Source organism: Nuphar pumila, chromosome 14 (genome assembly GCF_984573655.1).
Source record: "Nuphar pumila chromosome 14, dmNupPumi1.hap1.1, whole genome shotgun sequence".
Taxonomy (NCBI): Eukaryota; Viridiplantae; Streptophyta; class Magnoliopsida; order Nymphaeales; family Nymphaeaceae; genus Nuphar; species Nuphar pumila.
The window spans coordinates 86,289,083-86,301,982 of record NC_143262.1 but is presented as its reverse complement, the minus strand read 5'-3'; the positions used below and the strand labels follow the sequence as shown (position 1 = coordinate 86,301,982).

The window sequence follows — 12,900 nt, the reverse complement described above, 5'->3', positions numbered from 1 at the left end:
CTGGGATAGGAGTTAATGCATTTGACAAAAAGTTGGTCAAACTACCACCGGACCTGATGGCTGTTTGAAAACTTGTACTGAAGGGAGTTAATGCATTTGGGATGAAAAGTGGCATTGTATTTACTATAAAGCTTGGAATTGACAGCCACCACCTATAGGAGCCAGGTGAATGTCACTTCCCATCCCAACTACTAGTTTCCAAACAGGGCCTTAAAGTAGAAGAGGTGTCTTTTCCCTCACAACTGATAATATCCTGTTATAATGGTAAAAACCTAACTAATATTCTTCCTACAAAGATAATTATCTTGTTGGTAAATCCAACTTGGGAAGAAAAGGGTAAAGCCTACTTTTGGAAGAACAGTAGTCCAAAGAGCATAAAGTTGTCCACAAGTGGGAACTCAAAAAAGTCTCCAATTTCCCATGACTTTCTTCTGTGCTTCAGCCCCATAATGAACTGTCTCGATAAGGACAGACATGACTACACTAAGCGGCTGCATTATGAAAAAAAAAATGACATCATCTTCTAGGGCCTACAAAAGTGCAGGAGATGTGGATGAATCAAAAGTCACTTGTACTTTTGTCTGCAGCAATCAATCTCTCTCTCTCTCTCTCTCTCTCTATATATATATATATATATCCTTGTGGTCCTTAACTAATATTTTAGTGTGCATAGGCTTCTTAGAGTAGCTGGTAGTTTTTTTTTTTTTTTAATGTAAGATTCCATCGTTAAGAAAAGAAAGAACTATTCATCCTATTAAAAGCTGGTAATGGTTCATAGGCTCATAGCATATAAATATGAATACTGATCAAGACAAGCCGCTTCTTAAAATAAGTACTGAACATACATTCTTATGGCTAAAGTTAACATGCACGTGATTTTCATGTGCCTTTGTGGGTATGTGCATTGAAATTTTGATTTCTCTCTCTCCTTTGAAGGATCTGGCAGTGTGAATCCCACAGGGGTTATCCCCTAGCTTGCCCGTAAGAAAAGAAAAAGGTGAAACAAATGACAACCAATACTTCAATTCCAATCTCTAAAGACTGTACAACCTCTATATGTAATAAAAGAAACACGAAAAAACCTCAATTCTAATATGGATTCAAGATAGACTCATATCCAACTAAAATCTAAAATGGAAATTCAAATATCCCAATAGTAAAAAAAAATGAATCAAAATGGATCTTGTAAGTCTAATCATGCTTCCTTCTCGCCCCCACATTATTATGTCTCAAACGTGACCGTAGACACTGCTTCAAATGACTGGCGTGAGAAAGTTCATGTTATTATTCCACGGAAAATATTTCAATCAGTCATATGGCAATCAGAATTTGACTGATCAAAATGTTGGATGGTGTTCAAAATCTGTGGCCTATGGTCAAGGATAAGCTCAAGTAGACAAAAAAATAGTAGATAGACAATGAGAAGAACTAGACCCAGTCATTCACATGGTTTGTTGCAAAGTGTATACATCTATTCAAAAACCAGAAAATTACATAAAAAAATATTTATGATGAGGCGAAACTACCATTATGGTTCAGACCTCCCATCACAGGCCTAGAGGTACCATGTTGATCATGGCCCTGTTTCCTTGTCCGTGGTGTAAAACTACATGATCACGCCCCCCCCCCCCCCCCCTTGCCCACGAGGGATGATCAGGTCCTATGTATTTGCACACTTTTAGTGTGCTGCTGCACCTTATCACCCTCCATCATTGCTTGGCCCTCGCAGCTGACAGACTGTATCCCAAAGACGGTGATCAGGTGCGACATCACACTAAAAGTGTGCAATCACATTGCAGACCTTGCAGAAGGGAGAACAAACTACCCTTACCAATATAGAAAAAGTAAGGCATGTTTGCTTTGGTCACATGTGAGGATGAACAATCACAACTGAGAAACTAGAAGCTGTGAATGTTGGTCACAAGGTCAATCTTGTGACCAACTTTTACAAGATTCAAGGCAAGAACAATCACAGCTGGCAATCAGAATCACAACTTATACTTTTCTTATGTTTCACTAACCTGAAGTGTTGTGATTGCTATTTGCAATCACAAAATCTTGGGAAAATCCAAGAATCACAGGCATTGTAAACATGCCTTAAGAATATACGTGGTTGTATGATAGACAATCTTAACAAGAAGTGACCAAGAAAGAGTTTGTAGCACTTGGTGCCAAGTTACACTGGCTGAATGTAGTGATCTTCACTGTAAGACTTGGGGAATAGACCTGCTTCAAAGTTACTGGATTTTGTAGGTTAGGTATTAAATACTGATCAGTTTTGCAGATTTGGTGCAATGGTAATTTGGCAGAGGTTAGGAGAATTGCTTATCTAAAAGCAACTCATATCTTATTTGCTGTTCCTAGAAGGCTGATCAAACTTGCCTTTATAAAGTGTGAACTTATGTGGAAGAATAAGCCTCCAATCTGGTTTCCCTATGCGATTGACATGTACCTGATGTTAGTGCTTATGAATAAGTGGGAGCAATACCCATAAAACCACTGCTTGCTAAAAAAATGTAATTGCAATTTTCAGCAAAAAAAAGCTAGTTCTCCTGCTTCTAAGCAAAGAGTAATTTATGATTTCCTAATGTTGCCTAATCGATACACATACTTTGTTGGACCTAAGATTGTATACTCAGTTGGCGTAGGGTGTGCTACTGGTCTTGACTTGGATAATTAGAGTGACACCCAGACTTTGCATTTTTGAAATGTCAGGGATTCATCCGTTTGTCATCTTTCTAGGCAACCTGACTTGGTCAGGCACTTTCTCAGTCTACTCCCTATTTACTTGGCATCATTGTCCTAATGTATACTTATATGAGGAAGACTGAGTTCAGGTTAACTCAATTCACTCTGTCTGCAATTAGTCTCTGTTGGATAATTCAAACCTATGAAGCAACAATTTTGTTTCAAAAACATACTAACTCATATTTGTAGGAGCCGCACGTTATCTGGCTGGATTTGAGGAAGTCAAAAATGGCTGCTTTCTGCTATGCTAGTTTTTATATTTTATGCCTACATAGAACTTGTCTTCTATATGCAACTTGTCATAGGTTCATGCTAAGTCATATTTCTGATATTTTGACAACAATGACAAGGAATCAATCTTAGGAATAGTTTATTAAGTTATAGAACTCGTTAGTTTTTATGTTTAGAATTCAAATCCAATGAGACAAGATGTCTTCTTTTAATTTTAGCTTGGTCTCTGAAGAAAGGCCTGAGCATTTATGTACCTTGTTTGACTCTTATTTCAGAAACTGCTAAGAAGCTTCTTGCTTCAGTAAATATTTGCTTTCTTACTTACAGGTACACTTCATTCACTTAACAATAATTTGGGGTTAAACTGGATTATTGTATAACTGATCATGCCTGAAATTTGTTTGTTGGTAAAGCTAGACAGAAGCAACTGGAAGCAACATGAGAAGCATTTGAATGTCTATAGTGATGCTAAACACTGTGTAATGCTCATAGTGCATGCACAAGCTCATGCTTCTCACTCTAGGACCATTAGAAGTTTTTGTAGCTAAAATATCATGGTACAGCTCAATTGTTCTATCTAATGCTGCTTACAATTTGTTTCATATGCCGATTCTTTGAGCTCATTTCAGTGGTCAGGCGCTTACATTCTCCTACAAATTTCCAGCATTCATGAAGCGTGCTTCTGGTATCTCTTTTCTGGATTTTTACTGGGGAAGGAAACACCATAAGTATCTTGCTGAGCCCATTGAGAAATTGGAACCTTCAATTCCATACTGAATATTTCAAACATGTAGACTATCCTGAGGGTGTGTTTGGCTTGCTTTGATGCCTTGCCAATGGAATAAAGGTCAGATCATGGGACAGTATGAATTTAGGCACGATGTGATCATTCCCTTTGAGCAACTTTCGTATTAAGGCAATGACCAGAGTGTTATTTTTTTATGGTGTGCAAATTCTTGCCACAGATGGTCTACCAAATTGCCATTATCTTCGATTGATTTCAAACTGTAAGTTAAAATGTGTAGCTCAGTACCACAGAGTGACTGCACAAATGTTTCTTTAATTGTACATGACTCAGATATTCAAGTTGTATGACTCTGTTTCCACTTCAATTTATCAGAGGCCTTACAGTAAAATTCAACTTTTTTTTTTTCTGTGCTATGATAAGTCTCTTTTCAAATGATTTCTGCGTTGTCCTTTACACCGAGCTTAAATGCAGCAAGGCCATGTTCTTAAGGTTAGAAATCAATAGTAGTAATGATGTTTCCCTATCAAGATAATGTACTTTTAAATCGTGCCACCATTTATGGGCTCACCGTTTAATTAAGATACCATTACATTTTTCTCATGCACGCTATCCATTTTCTATCAATTTTCAGTGGAATAACAGCACATTAATTAATTTTTTAGAGAATGCACTATCTTATATTATCATAATCTTCATATCACTATTTATGTTGCTGTTATTATTGTTGTTAGTATCTTCTCTAGGATAATGTAAGGAATTACTTACATCAGCCTGCATTCTTCCATCTGATTAAAGAAATTCTGATATGAGGGATAAAAATCAAAATAAGGGGCACTAGTTCTACCGAAAAAAAAAAAACAAATTCAAAAATTTGTGGGAGAGAGACCAAATGAACTATTCGCCTATTAACAATATATGGGATATCAACAGCAAATTGGCTGATTTTAACAACACTAAACAGACAAATTTGGACCTTTTATGTTAGTTAAGACACATTATGATTCAACCAAACCGTACTGCACTCCATATATGCATGGATCTTCAGTCCACATTGACCTGAGAAGCTTCAGTAGAATCCTGGCCTTAGTTTTGGCCCTGTAACTGCATTGGCTTTGTAGGATAAACAATATTTGAGTCACAGCACCAGCGCGAATTGCTGCTTCCTGAACCTGTGGTGAGTTTTGACAGATATCCAGAAGCAAACTGACTGCAATTTCGCTTCCTCCATTGTCGGAGACCCTGAATAGCATCTTCACAAGAACATGGGCTGCCTTTTCGTTAGCAATTAAGGCCCTTTTCCCACTGTCATGAACTGATAGAATCTCAATTGTGGACAAAGCACAAAAAGTAGTGCTTTTATCGGCCTCTGGAAGAGATGCGATCAGACCATCCATCGCGCCGGCTCTAATAATGTCTTCATGGTTTGAATTCAAAGAACAGAGCCCAGAAATAGCTCGAACAGCCACATTCAAAGTGTTGATATGTTTCCTGCAATGAAGAAGGCAGACCAAACCTCTCACAAGTCTGTCAGTTTTGCCCAAGATCAAACTCAGTCCTTGCGTCTGCGGAAATGAAGTAATTGCTTCCACAAGATGGCATATAGTCATTTTGATCTTCATTCCACCCTGCTCCAATAAATTAAGCAAAGAATTGAGACAAGAAGAACGCTTCAGCATATTCAGAGCTTCAAACCTGTCATTGCAAGGTGACTTCAGTAAGTTCAGTATGCATGGCAGGCTTTCTTCTGCGAGTTCCAAATCTTCGCGTGATAGTTCGCTTTTCGCTGCAGGACTTTGGAATAAGATCTGAACCAGTAGAGGAAGGAAGCCCAATTGGATCAAGCAAGATTTTCTTGTGTCAGACTCCCCAGTTAAAGCTTTGATCTTCCTGAGAGTCTCGAGCTTCAGATTGTTCGAGGCTTCCGGAGATTGCAGAGTTAACTTGAGCGTGCCTATCGAAGCGTAGGGACCGATTGCTTCTTGGCATTGTGGGTCGAATTGGGCCTCCATGAGTAGCCAATTATCAATCAGATGCCTGAGAGTATGATTTGGAACCATGGTGAAATCATGGAGTTTCTGCATGGTAACAGGGCAAGTATCATTTCCATCTGCAAACCATTTCTCTATGCTGGATCTGTCATAGGTCTGGCCTGTGCTCAAAGTAACTGGATCATTGAACAAATCCAGAGAAATAGGGCACCTGTATAAGTGGGGAATTCTTATGTGGAAGTCATCGATCAACGACATTGTGTAGAAAGATTTTTGGCAACAAAACAATCAGACTTTAAGTTTCTTTCAACGGGGGTATGCAAATTCACACCAGAATTTCATACAAAATCAGTTACATGAAAAAAAACCACTCTTTTGCAGTCAATACAAATAGAAAATCACCTATAGGCTTTCTGAAAACAGAAAGAAGAGAGAATTAATCAGATGGGAGATTCTAAAATGTGGTCTGCAGAATTTACACAAATCCTTCAATAAAAAGACCAATTGTTGATCAAGAAGAAGCTGTTCTGAATCAACTTTTTTCCTGAAAACACTCAAACAAACTTTTACAGATTTTGAGAAAGAAAACAAGCAAATGCCATATCAAACTTGGAATTCTAAAATGTGGGTGTTGTGAGTTTCTATAAGAAACAAAGGCAATAAGAGACTCAAGATGAAGATGAACACACACATACATCAAGAAACAGCACCACAAAGGCCAAGAGGGAAAAAGCGAACCAACAGTTCACCTTTTCCTTGAAAGAACACGTGATGATTGTCACTCACCCAAGATAGAAGAAAAATCATTGCTCTCTTGAGCAAACTGAAACTACCACCATTACACTGACCCACCTAAAGCTTTACCCACACATCAACACTCTGTGAATAAAACACAGCAAAAGCCACCACGACAGATAATGACTAGAGAGATACAAACTACAGATGGGGCACCAAGAATGAAAGACCACACACCGCTATTTCTATCAAAATCCATAGTGGGTAGCAATCAATTTTGGAAATAATTGAGTAGAGATCAAAGAAAAAGGAAGTAGAGGACAAAAGGAATACAACAAGGATAGTAAGCAAGAAAACCGTTAGCAAAATTGAAGAGAGAGAGAGAGAGAGAGCGGCGATCACACAGTCTAGGTGAGTGTGATTGGTGGGGGTGCAGTCAAAAGAAGGGCGGGATTTTATGTAACGCTAGTCGACAACGGTGGAAGGTTTGAAACTTTGAATGCTATCTTGTCTGCCATGAAGCGTTTGAAACTATAAATATTTTTTTGTTTGTGTTTTACTCTCTCTCTCTCTCTCTATATATATATATCTATATATATATATAATTCTTTTCGTTTTCTTTTCTTGGTGTTAATAAATTGATATATAGATTCTTTTGTAGATGACCAAATTGCCCCTGATTAATTTATGATGACCAACCATGGATTTGGGGTAAACTTCTCAACATGTCCATTATAACCTTCTCCGATGCCTTATTGATTATTTTGATAAAGAATAAAACTCTTTGAAAACGGCATCACTTAGGGCCTGTTTGTGTCTCTTTTTTGCAAAAATGCATCTGACAGACGTGCATTTCCGTGGGGCTCACAGTGACAATACAAACAGTGGAATCCACTGTTTATGTGGAAAATCCTCGACAGGCGTGCCAAAATACACGCTGGATGTAGGTTTCCGGCGGAAGCGGTTCCTGTGTGTGTGTGTGTTACGATTCCATTTATGCGTCAGACGTTTTTTCACGGAAGGGGGTGCCTCTGTGGCATGCAATCGCCTTCCTTTGCGTTTGTGTGTCACGGAAAGTGGGTTGTTTTTCGTAGATACACATCAATGGGCGTGCATTTTCGTAGGTCTCACAGTGACAAGACAAACACTGAAAACATGAGTTTATGTGGAAAACCGTCGACGGGCATGATATTTTACACGTTGGAGGTGTTTTTTTGCATAAATGGCTCCCATGGAGGGGAGGGGGTCTGATTCCATTTCCGCAGCAGTGGAATCCACGGAATGGAGTGCTGCAGCACCCCATTCCGTGACATGCAAACGCACCCCTTAATGTTCCGGCCTCTCTACGAGTTAAAACTCCGAGTTGAAGACACGACCACTCAGTATGTTTAGTGAACAATTATATTTGTCTTGCTGCAATGCCAAAGACAATGGAAAACTGAAGCAGGTTATATGTTCCCCCCAAACAGGCAGGTGCGTGTTCTCGGCTCTGAATGAGCGCCACGTATGTAATTATGTGGGACTCATTTTTTCGTGTGTGTCGGCATCACTTAGCATCAGAGTCTGGTGCGTTTGCAAAGACTTAAGTACCCTTTCTCGCCATTAACGTCATAAAACAATATTTTGAGGAAATGATAAAAATGTCCTCCCGCAAGAAAGGGTTAAAATTATCATCCTTTTCGCCTTAAGGAGTAAACTCCTCTGCTTTAACAGGAGTTCCTCGCAATATGTCGCCCTAAATGTTCTGAATCAGCCTTTGACGATGCACAATCTGCTGCAATAGGAGCTTCGATTGACGATGCACCATTTGTCGTCGTCTGCTGCCGTCAGAACACCCTTTATTGCTTTCTGTTGTCGTCGAAGTACCTTTTACCGTCATTTGTTGCTGCCAAAGCACCATTTGCAGTCATCGTCGTCGTCGTCTATTATCGTTGGAGCACCCTTTGTCGTCGTCTATTCGTGAGAAATAGTTGAACTACCAGAAAAATTAACATTTTGTCTATTATTCATCATGATACCAGAGTGCAAGCGTCGAATTGAGTAGATAGAGAATAACGATTTACAATAGAGATAATGGTGACAACGTCAAACTGAGTAGAGTAACAATTTACAATAAAAATCAGATAAGAGAGTAGCGATTTACAGTAGAAATCAATTCAGAGAGTAACGATTTACAGTAAAAATCAGATAAGAGAGTAGCAATTTACAGTAGAAATCAATTCAGAGAGTAACGATTTACAGTAAAAATCAGATAAGAGAGTAACAATTTATAGTAGAAATCAATTCAAAGAATAACGATTTACAGTAAAAATCAGATAAGAGAGTAGCGATTTACAATAAAAATCAAATCGGAGAGTAGCGATTTACAGTAAAAATCAGATAAGAGAGTAACAATTTATGGTAGAAATCAAATTAGAGAGTAACGATTTACAGTAAAAATCAAATTAGAGAGTAGTGATTTATAGTAGAAATCAGATAAGAGAGTAACAATTTACGGTAGAAATCAAATTAGAGAGTAGCGATTTACAGTAAAAATCAAATCAGAGAGTAGTGATTTACAGTAGAAATCAGATAAGAGAGTAACAATTTACGGTAGAAATCAAATTATGATTTGTATTGTAAATCGCTACTCTCTGATTTGATTTTTACTGTAAATTGCTAATCTCTAATTTGATTTCTACCGTAAATTGCTACTCTCTTATCTGATTTTTACTGTAAATCGCTACTTTTCAATTTGATTTTCACTGTAAATCGCTACTTTTTATCTGATTTCTACTGTAAATCGCTACTCTCTTATCTGATTTTTATTGTAAATCACTACTCATTGAATTGATTTCTACTGTAAATCGCTACTCTTTTATCTGATTTCTATTGTAAATCGTTACTCTCTGAATTGATTTTTACTGTAAATCGCTACTCTCTGATTTGATTGCTACTGTAATTTGTTACTCTCTGATTTGATTTCTACTGTAAATCGTTACTCTTTGATTTGATTTCTACTGTAAATTGCACTTTTCAAAAGAGAGAGAATAAAAAAACCATGACCGCTCAGAGAGAAATTTTATTATTCTTTTCAACAGTTACAAGGGAGAAAGAAAAGAAAGAATTTATACAAGGCAAGGGAGACAACCCTAAACCTAAATAAGTTGGGTCCGATTTATAAGAAAACGAGTCTCAAATATAAGCAAAAAAAAAAATTCTTTCAGGAGGCAGCGCCCCCTGCTAGAAGCGGCCCTCCCTATACCCCCGTCCGCTGACCGCACAGCGAGACCCGCGCTGGGGGAACCCCCGAACCTCCCTTTCTGTAAGAGAAAAAACTATGAATCAGGTAGGAACGAGAAGACAACCATGTGTTGTAACACAAGCTAAAAACAAAGGCAAAACGTGCAAATCTATTTACGGAGAGTGGGAGGATATTTTCATATAACGCATATCTATCTTATGAGAGGACATTTTCGTCAAAAGCATATCTATCTTTTTTATATGTTATTTTATTATAAAGTCATCGTGGGCAACATCGGCATATGAATTATCGTGGGTCCCAAGATATTCCTTCGTACACACAGGAACACGGGAGTTTATGTTTCGGGGAGAACACACACCACTCTCTCGTGGAAAACTATCCTCTAGTAGAGTTTTACATGGTAGGCATTGAAATAGGACCATCAAGACCTCGTGGTCCTTAACAAAATGTCAGAATCATAATGGTTTCTCCCTGTTATATATATATATATATATATATATATATATATATATATATATATATATATATATATATATATATATATATATATATATATATATATATAAGACTTTGTTTTGATCATGGTTGTTAGGCTTGGTTTGGCCACGCAAAAATTCTAATGTTATAATTATTTTCATGTAAAGCTTACAAACTAGTAAGTCTTACTCGATTACTGTAACAAGCATATGTTTCCTTAGCCACTAACTGTTATGTAAGCAATTGTATATCAAATGCAGATTGCAGACTCGAGACAAATAATACATGATTTTTATGAAAAGTAGGACATATGAAGATGCATACTTTTTCAACATTTAATTACATTTAAAATTATTAAACATACATGAAAGTCATGTATGCATTATTAATCTTAATTGATCAAAGACACAAATATATGCGTGTCTCCAGGAGTGATTGGGGGGGGGGGTGTTAGGCATTTAAAGTTTTTTCTTTGTTTCTCATAAAACTAACACAATAAGATGTTAGTTTCATGGGAAACAATGAAAAAAAATATTATAGATGTGATTTACATGCTTTTCTTAGTAGAAGTCAGCTCTTAGGTCACATAAGAAGTAGGCAGGTTTTTATAAGGTGTCAAAAATCAATGGCCTACAGTGTGATACTTTCTCTGATCATAAAAACCTGCCTATGTGTCAAGTGATTTAAAAGCCTATCTCCACTGTTCTAGATATGTTAAATCCATTTATAAGATCCAATTGAATCAAAACAACTTGCATCATAAAAAACCATAAACTTTTGCACCTACAAAAGTTTGTAACAAAACGTTACCCCATTAGGCGGATCGGTCTGATAAGTGCTCAAGATGATGGTTTTCAGTAGCTGATCCAGTTTCTTGTGCATGCGCAATGCTGCTCATTTTTTTTTGATAGGCAAGCTGAGGTTAGGCAGACCCCCACCAGTTATACAACCACACCCTTGGGTTTTGAACTTGCAACATATCCCCAAATCAAGGTGACGAGCACTACCTACTCCTACCAGATGAGCGGAGCCCCGCAATGTTCTTGATTATCCAGCTTCGAAATGCAGCAACTTTTAGTGCTACTTCAAACAAAACCTCTGCAGTAGATCCGAATAACACATTGGAACCAAAACCAAAACCAATTCCATGAGGTGAATGAAGTTTTTTGTTTTTCTGCATCATGCCAAGGAAGTAGCTGCACAATATAGAATAAATTGTCAACATTAGGAATGTAAGTAAGAAATAAATTTTATTTAATAAGGTATTGATATCACTTGATAAATTCAAGAGGACACAGGTATCTATGCTAATCTAGGAGCTGTCAGTGCACGTCTCCTTGCGGTGTGGGACTTTGCAGGTTCAAACCCCAGTGGTATCTTGAATAGTAATTGGTGGGGTCTGCCTAACCCATCTAGACTTTAAAATAAAAAAATTTTATATGGTAATGTGGGGACAACTTTGCCATTTCAAAGAAGTGGGAGGCTCGTTTTGGAAATTGGGTTATTGGGTTTGGGGGTGAGGATGGTGGAAAGCACGTGGGGTCGGTAATGGGACATTGATTTTTGGGGAGAAGGATGGAGGGTTGTGCACCTTTAGTTTTATGGCCCACCTTGTCACGTGACCCCATTAAGGTTTTTATGTCACAATGAACGTGGAAGTAGGGATGGCAGTGGGGCGGGGCGGGGAACAAGGTCTCCACCCCCGCCCTGCCTCAAAATTTTATCCTCCACCCCCCGCTCCGCCTCCGCGGCGGGGATGGATTTTATCCTCCACCCCGCCACCATCCCCGTTTCATACCCTTCATCCCCGGTCCAAACGGGGATGAGGCGGGGACGGGACGGGGCGGGAAAAAGTGCACGTCCACCCCCACCCCACCTCCGCGGTGGGGATGGATTTTATCCTCCACCCCCGCCTCCATCCCCGTTTCATACCCTTCATCCCCGGTCCAAACGGGGCGAGGCGGGGCCCCGCTTTCCCCCGGTCCACTGCCATCCCTAAGTGGAAGGGAGGGGTCCTCACGTGCCATTCGTGGCCCAGTTTGCTTCCCAAAAAGGGTGAAAAGATCAGGTGTTGCACAAATGTTTGTGCATTAAGGACCTGATCACCCTCCATTTTAGGGACAGGGCCTCTCAGTTGTGAGGCCCCAAGCCTGATGGAGGGCCATGAGGTGCTTAATGCACAAATTTTGTGTTGTGCCATGTGATTGCACCTGATCCCGATAGGGGGGGAAGGGGCTTTTTTCCCTCGGTCTATAGGATTGGGGGCGGGGATTGGGACGGGGACGGGGTGGGGCGGAGCAGGGGAAAGCGTAAGTCCATCCCCATCTTCATCCATGCACGGGGATAGATTTTAACCTTCATCCCCGTTTCATGCCCTTCATCCCAGGTCCAAATGGGGCGAGGCGGGATGAGGGCCCGTTATCCCCCGATCCACTGCCATCCCTATTTGGGGCAGTCGACCAGTTACCTAATCAACCAATCTTGTGGTTGAGTGCCCTTGTGAGCCCCATGTTTGGTCAGCTATGGGGCTGAAATACTAGGCTTGTCAATGCGTCGTACCTGAGCCAGATCCGGTGGATGCAGACTTTGGTCTGACTTTGATGTACTAATACCGGGTCTGGTCCGATATCTACCGGACTTACATAAGCATAGTCAGATCCAGGTCCATATATAGATGGCATATACCAGCCCAGGTAACATATTAAATTTTTATATTAAAAAATTGCAGA

At 39.3% G+C, this 12,900-nt stretch overlaps 1 protein-coding gene across 1 annotated transcript; it reads right to left on the bottom strand.

Moving 5' to 3' along the window:
- Nucleotides 1-4,597: 4,597 nt before the first annotated feature.
- LOC149817234 (U-box domain-containing protein 26-like) lies at nt 4,598-6,433 on the bottom strand. Its single transcript, XM_089987652.1, has one exon. It carries the CDS (start codon nt 5,971-5,973, stop codon nt 4,723-4,725), a length of 1,251 nt encoding a protein of 416 aa, XP_089843778.1. The 5' UTR covers nt 5,974-6,433; the 3' UTR covers nt 4,598-4,722.
- Nucleotides 6,434-12,900: the final 6,467 nt, after the last annotated feature.

Excerpts from the sequence above, each read along its gene's own strand:
- LOC149817234 (XM_089987652.1), bottom strand. The coding sequence starts at position 5,973 with ATGTCGTTGATCGATGACTTCCACATAAGAATTCCCCACTTATACAGG.